This window comes from Thamnophis sirtalis, unplaced genomic scaffold, assembly GCF_051295495.1.
Source record: "Thamnophis sirtalis isolate CommonGarterSnake01/CBP01778 unplaced genomic scaffold, rThaSir2_p1.2 scaffold_2, whole genome shotgun sequence".
Classification (NCBI taxonomy): domain Eukaryota; kingdom Metazoa; phylum Chordata; class Lepidosauria; order Squamata; family Natricidae; genus Thamnophis; species Thamnophis sirtalis.
In genome coordinates, this window is record NW_028261382.1 from 42684301 (window position 1) to 42699702 (window position 15402).

The following is a 15402-nucleotide window of genomic DNA, read 5'->3' on the forward strand; positions in this document are numbered from 1 at the left end:
GGTCTAAAAGTGAAAAAGCAGCCCGTCTGCGGGAAAGGGATCGCGACGGACGGGCCCTGCCACTAGCAATTTATTTACGCATTTATTGAATTGGCGTCCCGCGTTTTATTATTCTTATAAAACGGGCAATGAACCTTGTAGCCCCCTCCTCTTATTTTCCCGGCTGCTGTTAACCAGGTTGGGCAGGATATTTCAACCTGGGTAAAATAGGTGGCTAAGACACTGAATTTGTCGATCGGAAAAAGATCGGCGGTTCGAATCCCGAGCGCCGCATAACAGAGTGAGCTCCCGTGACTTCTCCCAGCTTCTGCCAACCTAGCAGTTCGAAAGCAGGTTAAAAAATGCAAGTAGAAAAATAGGGACCCCCTTTGGTGGGAAGGGAACGGTGTTCCGTGGGCCTTCGGCGTTGAGTCATGCCGGCCACATGACCACGGAGACGTCTTCGGACAGCGCTGGCTCTTCGGCTTTGAAACGGAGATGAGCAGCGCCCCCTAGAGTCAGGAACGACAAGCACGTATGCGCGAGGGGAACCTTTGCCTGGGCAAAATAGCCTTTTGCTAATTCAGTTTTAATTAAAATAATTGAAATGATTTAATCATTGCTTTAATCCGTCTTAACGCCTTGGTGGCCTCCCGCCATGGAGCTCTTCCCATCCCACAGGAATGTCTAAAAAGGGGACAGCAGAGGGCGCTCTTTCACCGCGTGGCCGTCCTCTGGCTTCCCCGGGATCTGCAACCTGGCGCCCAGGGGTTCCGTCAAGAATGGGCTACACCGCCAGCTCTGTCTCGCGCGACGCCCTTAAGCCACTTTCTCCCGGAAGGTTTTTGTCGCGGCTGCCTTCACACAACCTGCCAAGCTAGCTTAGATTTAACCAGGATTAGTTTTGTGGAAGGGGAGAGGAGGGTTTCCAAGCTCCACCGGTTTGTTAGTTAACGGTTCGAGGTTTTGTGCCAAAGCTGGGATATTACCGTTCAATTTTCCCGGCTAGGAACTGTGGGTTTCTTTAGGAAACGGACTAGGGGACAAACCAGAAATTAACTAGCCATGGTTTAAGCCTGCGAATTGTGGCCAACTTTCGAAGTTTGTACAAAAAGGGATGTCCATGCCTCGAAGGAAGGGGGGGAGTTTTAGGGTGCTGTCCAGAGGAAGCTTTATATTCTGCTTTTTCTCTACACCCTCCGGCTGTCCTTTGGCCACACAACCACCTTGTAAGGTAGGCTGGGCTGACCCATCGCCCAGGAGCTTCTAAACTGGACTTCAACTCCCAGAATCCCCTGGCCTGCACGATTGGGGGTGGAGGGTGGGTGGGTGGGGAGAGAGACCCAATTCCCAAAATTCCCCACCCAGACAGATGAACAGTGTTGGAAGGGACCTTGTGGGTCATCTAGTCCAACCCCCTGCCCAAGCAGGAGACCCTACATCTGCCTCTCCCTAGGATCGAACTCCCAACCCCCTGAATTCTGGCAGTGGGAAGTATCCCCACACAGACACCTATCCAAAACTGACCAGGAACTAGCATGCCTTCCTGGCCCTGCCAGCTGGGGACGATGGGATTTGTAGTCCAGCTCCTAAAACGTAACATCTTGGTGAGAGGGTGGTTGATGAATCTAGGCTGCTAAGTCCTCTTTCTTGGCAGGGGACAATGGGAGTTGGGGTCCACCCTTCCGCAAAACCATGTGCCTGCTGCGGGGGGGGGCGACTCTTAAAAAAAGCACCCATGATCCTCAGCGGCTGGCTCGCACTCCACAGCCCCTGGTTCCCAGCCCAGGCTCGCTCACCTGGGCCGCTTGGCCCCGCCCCCTCGCGTTCTGTCCCCGCCCTCGGCTCCTCCCCCTCCCGCTCTCTCCGCGGCGGCAGACGGGGAGGATGCGGGGGGCGTCGCGGCTGCTCCCGCCGGTCTCGTAGCGTCTGCCGCGGCGGTGGGACCCCCCCGGCCCGGCGCCTCCGATGGCCGAGTAAGCCCCCCCACCCACCCCTGCCCTGCCTCGACCCCCCGCCATGGCCTTCACCTTCGCCGCCTTCTGCTACATGCTCACGCTGGTCCTCTGCGCCTCGCTCATCTTCTTCGTCATCTGGCATGTGAGTGGGGGTCTCGGGTTTATTTCCCCCCACCCACCTCCCGCCCGGAATGGGGGCCGGGCCAGGGAGGGCCGAGGGGAGGGGGCGCAAGGGCCCCGGAAGGATGGGGAAGGGGCTTCGGGGCTCTGGAAGGGAGGGGAGGGGGCTCAAGGGCTGGGGAAGGGAGGGGGCTTCAGGGCTCTGGGAGGGAGGGGAGGGGGCTCAAGGTCCGGGGAAGGGAGGGGGCTTCAGGGCTCTGGGAGGGAGGGGAGGGGGCTCAAGGTCCGGGGAAGGGAGGGGGCTTTGGGAAGGGGGAAGGGGCTTCAGGGCTCTGGGAGGGAGGAGAGGGGGCTCAAGGGCCAGTGAAGGGAGGGGGCTTAGGGGATGGGGAAGGGGGCTTCGGGGCTCTGGAAGGGAGTTCAAGGGCCAAAGAAAGAGGGCAGGGGGCTTAGGGGAGGGGAAAGAGAGGGGAAGGGGCTTAAGGGCTCTGGAAGGGAGGGGGCTCAAGGGCCAGTGAAGGGAGGGGGCTTTGGGGATGGAGTAGGGGGCTTCGGGGCTCTGGGAAGGAGTTCAAGGGCCAGAGAAAGAGGGCAGGGGGCTTAGGGGCCGGGAAAGAGAGGGGAAGGGGCTTGAGGGTTCTGGAAGGGAGGGGAGAAGGCTCAAGGGCCAGAGAAAGGAGAGGAGGGTGCTCAGGGGCTGGAGGGCAGGGGGCTTAGGGGCTGGGGAAGAATGGGGAGGGGGCTCAAAGACTGGGGAGGGAAGTGCAGGGGGCTTAGGGAATGGGGGTGCAGGGGTCTTAAGGGCCAGGGAAGAGAGGGGAAGGGGCTTAAGGGCTCTGGAAGGGAGCGGGGGAAAGGAGGGCAGGGGGCTCAGGCCGGAGGGCAGGGGGCTTAGAGGTTGGGGAACGGGAGGGGAGGGGGCTCAAGAGCCACGGCAGGGGGCTTAGGGGCTGGGGAAGAATGGGGAGGGGGCTCAAAGACTGGGAATGGAAGTGCAGGGGGCTTAGGAGCTGGGGAACAGGTGGGGCAGGGGGGTTAAGGGCCAGGGAAGAGAGAGGAAGGGGCTTAAGAGCTCTGGAAAGGAGGGGGCATAAAGATTGGGAAAGGGAGAGCAGGCGACTGGGGAAGGGTCTCGGGAGGGGGGAAAGGAGTAAAGCAGGGGTCTGGGTCTTAGGGATTTATGAGAGGGGGGCAAAGACATGGGGGGGGGCATCCAAAGCAGGCGTTGATCCATCTTCGGAAGCGGGCCGGGGGGGGGGTTCCTATCCCGCTGGAAAATTGATGGAGGAGAAATTGGGGAGGGGGCAGTCTTGGTAGGGAAGCTCCAGCAGGCCTTGCAACCCAGGATGGGGAGGGGGTCAGGGGTTGATGGGGAAGGGGCCCGTAATCAAAAGGAGGGGAAAGCGAGCTTTGTAAAGGACCAGCCCCCTCCTCAATGAAGGACTAGGAAAGAACTGGAATTGGGGAGGGGGGCTTAGCACCAAAGACGGAACTCCAGGCTCCTTCCTTTTGGGTGGGTGGGCTCTCTCTCCCCCCTCCCCCAATCCTTTTAACTCTAACCCAGGCCGGGGGGGGGGGGAGAGCAGCCATCCGGCTTCTAGCATCATCTATCTCAATCCGGCCTTTTTTTTTTAAATTTGAGGAGAGGGTCTTTCGGCACCTGTGGGGGGGGGGTTGCAGATCTGAGCAATTCTTGGTGGGCGAGAAAGCCCCCCCCCCCGCCGCGAGTCCCTCAAACCGCCTTCTGTCCTCGCAGAGAGAGAGAGAGAGGGAGACCCCCACGATTTGAGTCTGGGGGTGCAAAAGCTGCCTTGAAAAAAATGGGGGGGTGGGCTTGGGGTTTTTTTTTTGAGGGGGGGCTTTAGCAGTCGCCTCTCAAAGGACTGGATGCGAAATTCCAACACTCACTAATCCATCCGTAGACCGGATCTCCCCTTAAAGGGGGTCTCAAAGCCCCCTCCCCAAATTCAAAAAAAAATCCCCCTTCTTCCTGGCCTTTGCAACTTTCCAGCTATCCCCCCCTACCTTTTTTGGTGGGGGGCTGTTTTTTAAAAAAATCAAAATAAGAGGGTTTATTTTTCATCATCATCTTCTTCCTTTTCTGCTGACGTGTTCCGGAATCCCAGAGAAAAAAAAACCCTTTTTTAAAAAAATATATATTATTATTATTAAATTAAAACCATCCTTCTATTCCTCCATTTTCTGTCCTCCACCTCTCTGGCACCCCCTCCCCAATTTTCCTCTCCTCCATCTGTAACCAAGGAGCCTGACTCCGGTTGCCATGGGAACTACATGTGTTTACAATAGACAGCCCTTTCTTAATAATTGGGCATGTTGGCATCTTTTAACTCCTTCGCTGCCGGGGGCATCTCCTCGTTTTGAGGAGGGGGGGGGGACGGTGGGTTTTTGTTATTGTTTTCCCCGTGGGGTTGGGGAGAGCAGGATCTGAGCGAAATAAATCCCCGTGGATCTGATTGGTGTGTAAAAATGCTTGGAATTCCTGCTTCTTTAATAATAATAATAATACTGTAATAATAATAATAATAATTATTATTATTATTATTATACTTCCAACCAGCCCCAAAGGCTGTGAATCTCACCAAAGATGATAGATAGATGATAGATAGATAGATAGATAGATAGATAGATAGATAGATAGATAGATAGATAGATGGATGATAGATAGATAAGGAGGGAGATTGATAGGTAGGTAGATAGATAAGGAGGAGGAAGGGAGGGAGAGAGATAGATAGTAGATAGATAGATAGATAGATAGATAGATAGATAGATAGATAGATAGATCTGTGTGTGTGTGTGTATATATATATATTTCAAGCTATTTAGCTCTCATCAATGAAATAGATCTATACTAGTCTCTATTTATTTATCAGCACAAATAAAACATAAATATAACAAAGGCAACAGTAAAAATATTGGGTTTCTGTCATGATGGACTCTTGTGACGAGCCGATTGACAGATGATGGAAGCAGTTAGCCTCCTCCCATAATTGGGGCTTACCAGGGGTTGTGACACTATATATATGTATGTATGTATGTATGTATGTATGTATGTATGTATGGATGGATGGATGGATGGATGGATAGATGATAGATAGATAGATAGATAGATAGATAGATAGATAGATAGATGATAGATAGAGATAGATATAGAGATATAGAGATAGATAGATAGATAGATAGATAGATAGATAGATAGATAGATAGATAGATAGATAGATGATAGATAGAGATAGATATAGAGATATAGAGATAGATAGATATATAGATAGATAGATAGATAGATATACTGTATATATACTGTATATATATTCTTATTTTAATACTAGTACTTAAAACATCGCATATCTTTTATTATAACATTTCTCTTCTTAATTTATTTCACTTTATAATACATTCATTTCATATTTATTCCATAACCATTGATAAAACAGTGAGGAGGGCCTACCTCAAAAGTTGTTGTTGTTTTTTTTAAAATAAAACCGACAAAGCGTGCACCGTTTCTTAGTAGATGAGATTCTTTAGGGAGCATCGTATAGCTTGAGAAAGCCTCTCTCCCCCCCCCCCACCAATTCATTGAAACACCTGAAGGGAGGAACCTGTGGCTTTCCAGGAGCTGGGAAGGGCCATTCCCAGGCTACCTTGTCAGTAGGCCGAGTGGGTGCTCTCGGGAGTTATAGTTTCTGTCCAGGGACGCTCTAGCGTGTCTGTTTGGCCTGGCGGTTAAGGCGTCATATTTATTCCATAACCATTGATAAAATAGCTCCCGTCTATGATAATAATCAGATTCTTCCTTTCCTTTAATTGCAAGTGTTAATCTATTCATTTCTGCACATTCTAATACTTTTTTTAAACACCTTTTCATCTGTGGGGGGTCTCTTCACCCTTCCAATTATGTGCAAATACAATTCTAGTAAATTCCCTTTATTGAAAGGACACAAACCAACATGGGATTGGAACATCGTTTTTTTCCGTCGCTCTCTGAGCTTTAAACCATGGTTTGTTTCGCTGCCTTGTTCTTAAAGAAGAGGTGGGTTTTAGGCAGTTTTCTTAGCTGTCTGGCTGGGTCCCGCCTCGTTTAAAATGTCAAATATGCCGGAATTAATATTGCGTTGATACGGCGAAATATTCTGGAATATTATCCGAGGTTTTGGTGTTTGTGTAGATGACTTTCCTAGCATGCTGAAATTTTTTGGATTGTAGAACCACTCTACATCGGATAAGTTTCGATATACAGTATATTTTTTGCAATTTATTTTTGAGCTAGGAGGGTCTACCTCAAAAGTTGTTGTTTTTAAAACATAAAACCGACGAAGGGTGCGCCGTTTCTTAGTAGATGAGATTCTTTAGGGAGCCTCGTACGGCTTGAGAAAGCCTCTCTCCCCCTCCCATTCATTGAAACATCTGAAGGGGGGAACCTATGGTTTTCCAGGAGCTGGGAATGACCATTCCCAAGCTATCTTGTCAGTAGGCCGAGTGGGTGCTCTCGGGAGTTATAGTTTCTGTCCAGGGACGCTTGGTCTTATGGTTAAGGCAAAACAACACCCATGTGCGGCGTGCGCAGTTTTTCAGGGTTTTCTCCTCTTCCTCTTGGCCCCATTTCTTGCCCCTTACGCACGGCACAAAACAGGTCCCGAGTTTCTAGTCCATATGAAGAGAAGGGAGGAGTTAGCGCCTTGTGCTTGGCGGGCAGCCTTCTAAGTGTTACTTGGGATGGCAAGGCCTGTTCTGATCGCGGCTTCCCGAGAGCCGGAAGCCAACTCTTTGTCCTGGCAAAAACCTCTTTTATTAATTCTGTTCATTCACATCCAGCAAAGTCTTTCAAGGGAGGATTTACGGTCACAGACCTTATCTGGCTTGGAGAGCTGCCAGGCTGATATCTGCAAAACTTGGCCAGGAGTCTCGGAGAGTCCCGAACCAATGAAGCGAAGTAATGGTCTCCTGCAAACTCCACTCCCCTTTCACTCCTCTTTTATTGCCTCTGGGAGGGGCCATTCACCATCCCCCTGTGGCCTTACTCCCAAGTCGACCCCCGTTCTTTAGCTGTTCCCTTCGTCTGGCAGCTCTGCATATGCACACACTGGGAACAGGCTCCAGCTGTTCATCTGCCTCACTGATGTCTAAGGCAGCTGATAACTGTCAGACGGCCCTGGGTCCCTCTCTGCCTCCGACACAGACCCCTCCTCAGAGCCTTCCCCAGACTCCAGGACTGGCCCAGCTTCCTCCCCAACCCTCCTTAACCGCCCGAATCTGCCGCCAGCTCTCCTACAACAAGGCCTGCTAGATGTCGGAAACAGGCTCAACAATTGGGCGCACCTAGGTTTTTATTTTTGTGCTTCCATGGTTACCCTTTTGGGGAAATGGATTGTTCCTTTTGGATTGATGAGTGACTTCTGAGGTACGAGGTTTTTCCATTTTCCGACCTCTATTTTTCTCTCTCTCTGTCTGTGTTGGCACCTCTGGAGGCAGCTGTCCAAGAAATATTCCGCCATCCAAAATAAATCTTGGCCAGGGCTGGGCAAAGCGATGGATGCCAAAATTAATTGACCCCAACTTGGAAAGAATGTTTTAAGAAAAGTCATCGAGGAATCGTTTGTTTTTATTTTTTTTCCGGAGGAAAAGTACAGTATGTCCTTTTTTAAAAAATAAAAGGCATACCTGGCTGAGGAAGGGAAGAAAAAGAGAAAAATGGATGTCTTTGGGCTAAGCAGAGACTATAAAGGTTGCAAACCAAACCTTCACTAACCCTGATGACATTCCCTAGTTGGGTAATCAGACGTCTGCAAGCCAGCCGCCCAGCTCAGTCAGTCTTAGTTAAAGGATTAAACAAACTTAGTTAAATTGGATTAAACTTAATTCAACCACCATTTGTCCTAATTGGTTATAGGCTCTCTTTGTTCTGAGCGAGGCTTCCCGAGAGCCCCGAAGCCAACTCCTTGTCCTGACAAAAAACCCTTTTATTGATTGACTGTGAATTCTGCTCCTTCCCATCCAGCCAAGTCTTTCAAGGGAGGATTTACGGTCACAGACCTTATCCGGCTTGGAGAGCTGCCAGGCCGATCTCTGCAAAACTTGGCCAGGAGTCTCGAACCAATGAAGCGAACTCATGGTCTCCTGCAAACTCCACTCCCCTTTCGCTCCTCTTTTATGTCCTCTGGGAGGGGCCATTCACCGTCCATCTGTGGCCTTCCTCCCAAGTCGACCCCTGTTCTTTAGCTCTTCCCGTCGTCTGGCAACTTTGGGAACAGGCTCCAGCTGTTCTTCTGCCTCACTGATGTCGGACTCCGAAGGCAGCTGATAACTGGCATACGGCCCTGGTCCCCCTCTCTGCCTTAGACTAGAAGACCCCCAAAGTCCCTCAAAACTATGTTACTTTGTTCGTTTTCGAATCAATTGGCATGGGCTGACACCAGGGGCTAGCCACTTTTTCCCTCCTTTGGATGGGAGGGTTTCCCCCTCATTTATTTATTTTTATTTATTTATTTATTATGTTTATATGCCGCCCTTTTCCCCCGAAGGGGACTCAGGGCGGCTCACAATTCAAATCGGGAAAGGGGGATACGGACAGAAAATAAAAAATGAAACGTAACAATACATCATTTAAAAAATACACAACAGTCATCCTTGCAGAGGTGGCCAGTTGCCGATCCCATGGGGAAGAAAGGACTAGCCGGATGGGAAGGATGGGAGATGTAGTCTTTTGGCTGAGGATATTGGGCCAGACAGAGGATTCAACACATATGGTTCGGGACCAGAAATCCAAAATATAATTTGTGGATTTATCTAGACCCACTTTTCGGCCCTTGGGAACCACTAAATTCATAATTATAAATCCCGCAGACCACTAATATGATCTGCCTAATGGCTGGCTGGGTGGGCGTGGCTAGGTGGTCATGTGACTGGATGGGCGCGGCCAACTCGATGTCACTCACGTCAAGGGGCGCCTCGCCAGCCTCTACTCGCCCCTCCCCTCCCAGCCCCTCCTCGCCTGCCCGCCCGGGCTCCTTAGGGCCCCCACAGGAAGCCGTTGCTGGAGCTAAGCAACCCCCAGGAGAAAGAGTTCAAATTGGATCTGACCGAGAAGGAGGCTCAGCAGAGGCACCTCACTGAGGACTAGAAGCATGGGCTTTCCAAGCAGAGGGAAGACCCGCGGGAGTGCAAGGCCAGGTGCTGGCGCCTGGAGGCTCGGCGGGCTGAGATGGTCAGCCAGTTCCAGGCCGTGATGCCGTCCCACTGGAACGAGGCCCTCCGGCTCTTCTCCACCAGCGGCTCTTCCCTCCAGCCTTGGCCCAAAGCCCCCCACCAGGAGGCCGAAGCAGACCCCAAGTTGCAATTTCAGCCCCCCACAAAAAGACCCCGAAGAGGGAGACTCCCTGCAGCAACACAAGCGTCCATTGCACGCACTCGTCCCAGGGGTCGTAGTTTGAGGACCCCCTGATTGAGTGCAATATCAAAAATGCAACTAATTTTTCCTGCGGCCCACCAAAATTTTCTCGCGGGCCACCAGTTGGTGACGGCGGATCTAGAGGGGGGACACAGACTCTCAATGGATCCCAGCTGCCACCACCACCCTCTCCCACCCCCCCTTGTCTGCTGGGTGCAGATTCAGCACTCGAACCCCCCCCAAAATTGACATCTCCGGTTGCCCTAGCAACCGACAGTACCTTCAAGGTGAAAACAAGAATAAAAACAGACTTTTCCCCGTATATTATTTCTCTCTTCTCTTCCCCCGCGTTTCTCTCGGGCAAGCCTGTTATCAGATAGCCTCCTACACCCGTGAGCCGCCAGGATATCGGGGCTGGCTGGCATTAGCCCAGCTTCCAAGTTTCCCAAACCTTTGCCCCCCACCCCCACCCCACCACCTTCCTCCCCGATGGGAAGGAAGAAAGGGGGTGCGAGGTAAGAAGCCAACGCCGCCCCCCCCCCCACTTCCCTGGCACGGGCTGCCATGATTCAGCTCGGCGGGCGTCAGCCGCCAATCCAGATCGAACGTGTGCAAAACGGGGGAAAAAATCAACCGAATCCCGAGCAGTTTTGCAGAGAAAGGGATCGCAAAAGATTAGCCCCCTAGCTTAACGGGCAGCCGGAAGATGTTAACAGGGAGGGGATTGAAAAGAAGAGCCAATCGATCAGAATCTGGATGGAGCTGGAAGGGTGGGGGGTGGGGGGCTTGGAGGTCTTCTAGTCCAACCCCCTGCTCAAGCAGGAGACTATAGTGGCTAAGGGAGAGGGATGTTGTCTCGCCCCGTTTTACGACCTTTATGGAACCCCCGTGGTTAAGTGAAGCTCTGCAGTTGTGGTAACCCGTGGTTGTGAATCTTCCTTCCTTCCCTTCCATCCTTCGTCCCTCCCTTCCTCCTTCCTCCTCCCTTCTTCCTTCCATCCTCCTTCCCTCCCCCCTCCTTACTTCCTTTGTCCCTTCCTTCCTCCTTCCTTCCTCCCTCCCTCCCTTCCATCCTCCTTCCCTCCCTCCCTCCTTCTCTTCCTTCCTTCCTTCCCTCGCTTCCTTTCCTCTCCTCCCTCCCTCCTTCTCTTCCTTCCTCCTTCCCTCCCTTCTTTTCCTCCCTCCCCTCCCTCCCTTCCTCCTTCCCTTCCATCGTCCTTCCCTCCTTCCCTTCCTTCCTTTCCTTCCTTCCCTCGCTTCTTTTCCTCCCTCCCTCCCTTCCTTCCTTCCTCCTTCCCTTCCATCTTCCTTCCCTCCCTCCCTTCCTCCTTCACTTCCTTCCTTTCCTTCCTTCCTTCCCTCCCTTTCCTCCTTCCCCTCCCTTCCTTCTTTCCTTTCTTCCCTCCCTCCCTCTCTCCCTTCCTCCTTTCCTTCCTCCCTCCCTCCCTTCCTCCCTCCCTCCTCTCTTCCATCCTTCTTCCCTTCCCCCCCTCCTTCCCTCCCTGTCTCCTTCTCTCATATCTTAACATCTTAAATCTTGGCTTTACAGCCGGCTCTCCCATTACCCGAAACCTTGCAAACCTGCTTATCTCCATCCCACGCTCAAATGAAAACAAACCGAATGCCATTTATTTATTCATTCATTCATTTATTTTACACCAGCTCCCCCTTTTGCAGATTCCAAAGTTTGGTGTGTGTGTGTGTGATTGTAACGCAAATTTATCTTTTATTAGTTCCGGGAACTGGTTCGGGCTGGAAGCCGCGAGGGTCTTAAAAGCTTAAAAAATAAGCTTCTTTAAAATAATAATAACAACAATAACAACAACAACAAGCTCAAACCACTTTGCCGAATCTTGACTTCATGGCTATCAGGACTGACAGCCCCATTCTGACCGGGGGGGGGGGGGGGGGCAGAAACAATTGTTCTGAATTGCGGCTTTTGATGCCGGCAAGATGGGATCTCGGCAAACGCCTGTGTGATTTGTGCTGCTCTTGACTTACGGGTACTCCTTGACTTACGACGGTTCGTTTAGTGACGGTTCAAAGTTACAACCGCAGCGAAAAAAAGAGATTGTCGTTCGTGCCGACGTCCTGCCGTCAGGCGATTAAAACTCAAAACGCTTGTCCACCGACTCGTATTTATGACGGTCGCAACATCCCGGTGTGTGTGTGTGTCACGCAGTCGGTCCTCTTTTGCGAGCCTAGCCATCTGACCAGCCTAGCCGGATTCACTTAACGACCGTGGGACACACTTTTAACAACAGCGGGGATTCACCTGACAGCTGGGGCAAGGGAGGTCGTGACATCATCGGTCCGAGCTCGCTTTACCCATGTCTCGCTTAGCGACATAAGGGTGATCGTAAGCCGAGGACTGGAGTGGCAGAATCTGGCTCCCACTTTCCGTCCAAAGTCCGAGAAAGTTTTAAGGCGAGAAGCAAACTTTGCCCTAAGAAATCCTCGCCAAGATTTTCCCAGCGGTGGCTCACTGAGCTTGTCGATCAGAAAGGTCGGCATTTCAGCGGTTCGAATCCCTGGCGCCGCGTAACAGAGTGAGCTCCCATGACTCGTTCCAGCTTCTGGCAACCGAGCAGTTTGAAAGCACTTTAAAAAATGCAAGTAGAAAAATAGGAGCCACCTTTGGTGGGAAGGGAACAGCGTTCTGTGCGGCTTCGGGAGTGGAGTCATGCCAGCCACATGACCCCGGAGACGTCTTCGGATAGCGCTGGCTCTTCGGCTTTGAAACGGAGATGAGCAGCGCCCCCTAGATTCGGGAACGACTAGCACATATGTGGGAGGGGAACCTACAAATTGCAACAAGAAGGGCTTATCCTGGTAGGGAAAAAATCTGTTTGCTCCAGGCTTAGGAGTGAACGAGCACCACGAATCTTGATTTCTGGCCAGCCAAACATTTCTAGAAAAGTGTATTTTCTGAGGATGCAATTTTGCAATTCTCCACGATTGCTTTTGGCGTCAGAGATGGCAAGATGGAGTGAATCTCCCCTGTTTTGTCCTCTTTCCAATTGTCGGATGCTGGGTGAATTTTCTGCACTTCTCTTCAACAGAGCTGTCCGTTGTCCTGAATCTCCTTCGCGAGCCCCGAGATTAGATTGGATCACCCAGAGCTCTGGTTCCTTTGATCTGTAATTGGAAAGAAGAGATCTTCCACCAGAGGATCCCTGGTTGAGAATCAATCCTGGGGAAGGGAAAGGAAGTTGTGTGAGAAAAAAGGGAGGGAGGGAGGGAAGGAAGGAAGGAGTGAGTTTGTGTGAGAAAGAGGAAGGAAGATAAATTAAGTTCAAGGAAGGAAGGAAATTTTGTAAGAAGTATGTAAATTATGGGAAGGAAGGAAAGAAGGAAGGAAGGAAAGAAAGAAAGGAAAGGAATTTGTGTGAGAAAGAGGAAGGAAGGAAGGTAAATTAAGTTCAAGGAAGGAAGGAAATTTCTAAGAAGTATGTAAATTGTAGGAAGAAAGGAAAGAAGGAAGGAAAGAAAGAAAGGAAAGGAATTTGTGTGAGAAAGAGGAAGGAAGATAAATTGAGTTCAAGGAAAGAAGGAAATTTTGTAAGAAGTATGTAAATTATGGGAAGGAAGGAAAGAAGGAAGGAAGGAAAGAAAGGAAGGAAGGGAATTTGTGTGAGAAAGAGGAAGGAAGGAAGGTAAATTAAGTTCAAGGAAGGAAGGAAACTTTGTAAGAAGTATGTAAATTATAAGAAGGAAGGAAAGAAGGAAGGAAGGAAAGAAAGGAAAGGAATTTGTGTGAGAAAGAGGAAGGAAGGTAAATTGAGTTCAAGGAAGGAAGGAAATTTTGTAAGAAGTATGTAAATATAGGAAGGAAAGAAGGAAGGAAAGGAAAGAAAGAAAAGGAAGGGAATTTGTGTGAGAAAGAGGAAGGAAGGAAGGTAAATTAAGTTCAAGGAAGGAAGGGAGAGAGAGAGAGAGAGGGAGCGAAAGAGAGAGGGAGGGGGAGATAGGGAGATAGGACCCGGAGTGTTGTTGGGGGCAATATGCTGACTCTGTAAACCGCTTAGAGAGGGCTGAAAGCCCTATGAAGCGGTATATAAGTCTAACTGCTATTGATGGTAGATAGATAGATAGATAGATAGATAGATAGATAGATAGATAGATAGATAGATAGATAGATAGATAGATAGATAGATAGATAGATGATAGATAGATGATAGATAGTTTAGTTTAGTTTAGTTTAGTTTTAGTTTATTGGAATTTGTAGGCCGCCCTTTTCCCTGAGGGGACTCAGGGCGGCTCACATAAACTAGGGAGGGGGGAGGATACAGACAACAAAATAGAGACAAATACTAAAATGGTAAACAACATACATTCATCATTCGGGAGGGGACTATCCTTATCCCCAGGCCTGACGGGCGAGCCAGTTCTTCAAGGCTGTGCGGAAGGCTTGGACGGTGGAGAGGGTGCGGATCTCTACAGGGAGCTCGTTCCAAAGGGCCGGGGCTACTGCTGAAAAGGCCCTCCTCCTCGTAGTTGCCAGCCGACACTGGCTGGCCGATGGAATACGGAGGAGTCCTAACCTATGAGATCTTATTGGTCGCAGGGATGTAATTGGCAGAAGGCGGTCTCTCAAGTATCCAGATCCACTGCCATGAAGGGCTTTATGGGTGATTAGTAGCACCTTGAAGCGCATCCGGAGATCGACAGGTAGCCAGCGCAGCTCGCGGAGGATAGGTGTTATGCGGGTGAATCGAGGAGCACCCGCAATCACTCGCGCGGCTGCGTTCTGCACTAGCTGAAGTCGCCGGATGCTCTTCAAGGGCAGCCCCATGTAGAGCACAGATAGATAGATGATAGATAGATAGATAGATAGATAGATGATAGGTAGATAGATGATAGAGATAGATAGATAGATAGATAGATAGATAGATAGATAGATAGATAGATAGATGATAGGTAGGTAGGTAGGTAGGTAGGTAGGTAGGTAGGTAGATAGATAGATAGATAGATAGATAGATAGATAGATAGATAGATAGATAGATAGATAGATAGATAGATAGATAGATAGATGATAGATAGATGATAGATAGATAGATGATAGGTAGATAGATGATAGATAGATAGATAGATAGATAGATAGATAGATAGATAGATATCTGGTCCTCGGCAGACGGGGAAGGGAGGGAAGAGAAAGTAGAAGTGAAGCCGGATGGAGGAAGGAGAGAGACCCCCGTGGTGTGAAATTCGCTCCGGCTGGGCACACGGAAGTGAGCCTGTCAGCGTTGCTAGGCATTTTCCCCGGGGGCTTCAGTGGGGACTCAGCGTGATTTTGACAGGTGATGGATGTAATTTGTGCTTTGACTGTCGCTGGAGCAAAGGGGAAGGAAAAAATAAAATAAAATAGAGCGAGGGACGAATTTCCATAGAGCGGAGGAGTGGGTGGGTTTGAAGCCCCGGACCCCGAGATGGGTGAACGGGCGTTGAATGATACAAAGAAACTCATCCGGTGTGGGTTGAATTCCAGGCAGTCCTGGACTTATGACCACAATGGAGCCCAGGTCGTTAAGTGTGACATTTATTAAGTGAGGTTTGCCCAGTTTTACAACTCTGTTGCCTTATTCATTCATTCATTCTTTCCTTCTTTCCTCCCTTTCTTCCTTCCTTCCTTCCTTCATTTATTCATTCATTTATTCATTAATTCATTCATTCATTTATTCATTAATTCATTCCTTCATTTATTCATTCATCCCTTCATTCTTTCCTTCCTTCCTTTATTCCTTCCTTCCTTTATTTATTCATTCATTCCTTCCTTCATTCCTTCCTTCCTTCATTTATTCCTTCATTCTTTCCTTCCTTCCTTTATTCATTCCTTCATTTATTTATTTATTCATTCATTCATTTATTCATTCATCCCTTCATTCCTTCCTTCCTTCATTTATTCCTTCATTCTTTCCTTCCTTCCTTTATTCCTTCCTTCAT

General features: G+C 49.7%; 1 protein-coding gene across 1 annotated transcript in view; it reads left to right on the top strand.

Annotated features, from left to right (window-relative positions):
- Positions 1-1335: 1335 nt before the first annotated feature.
- The window catches only part of CNIH2 (cornichon family AMPA receptor auxiliary protein 2), a gene marked incomplete in the record, with an annotated part of 32247 nt that continues 18180 nt past the window's right edge, over positions 1336-15402 (top strand). The window contains 1 exon segment of the mRNA XM_087703704.1: positions 1336-2079. Coding sequence (XP_087559830.1) covers positions 1999-2079 — 81 coding nt within the window.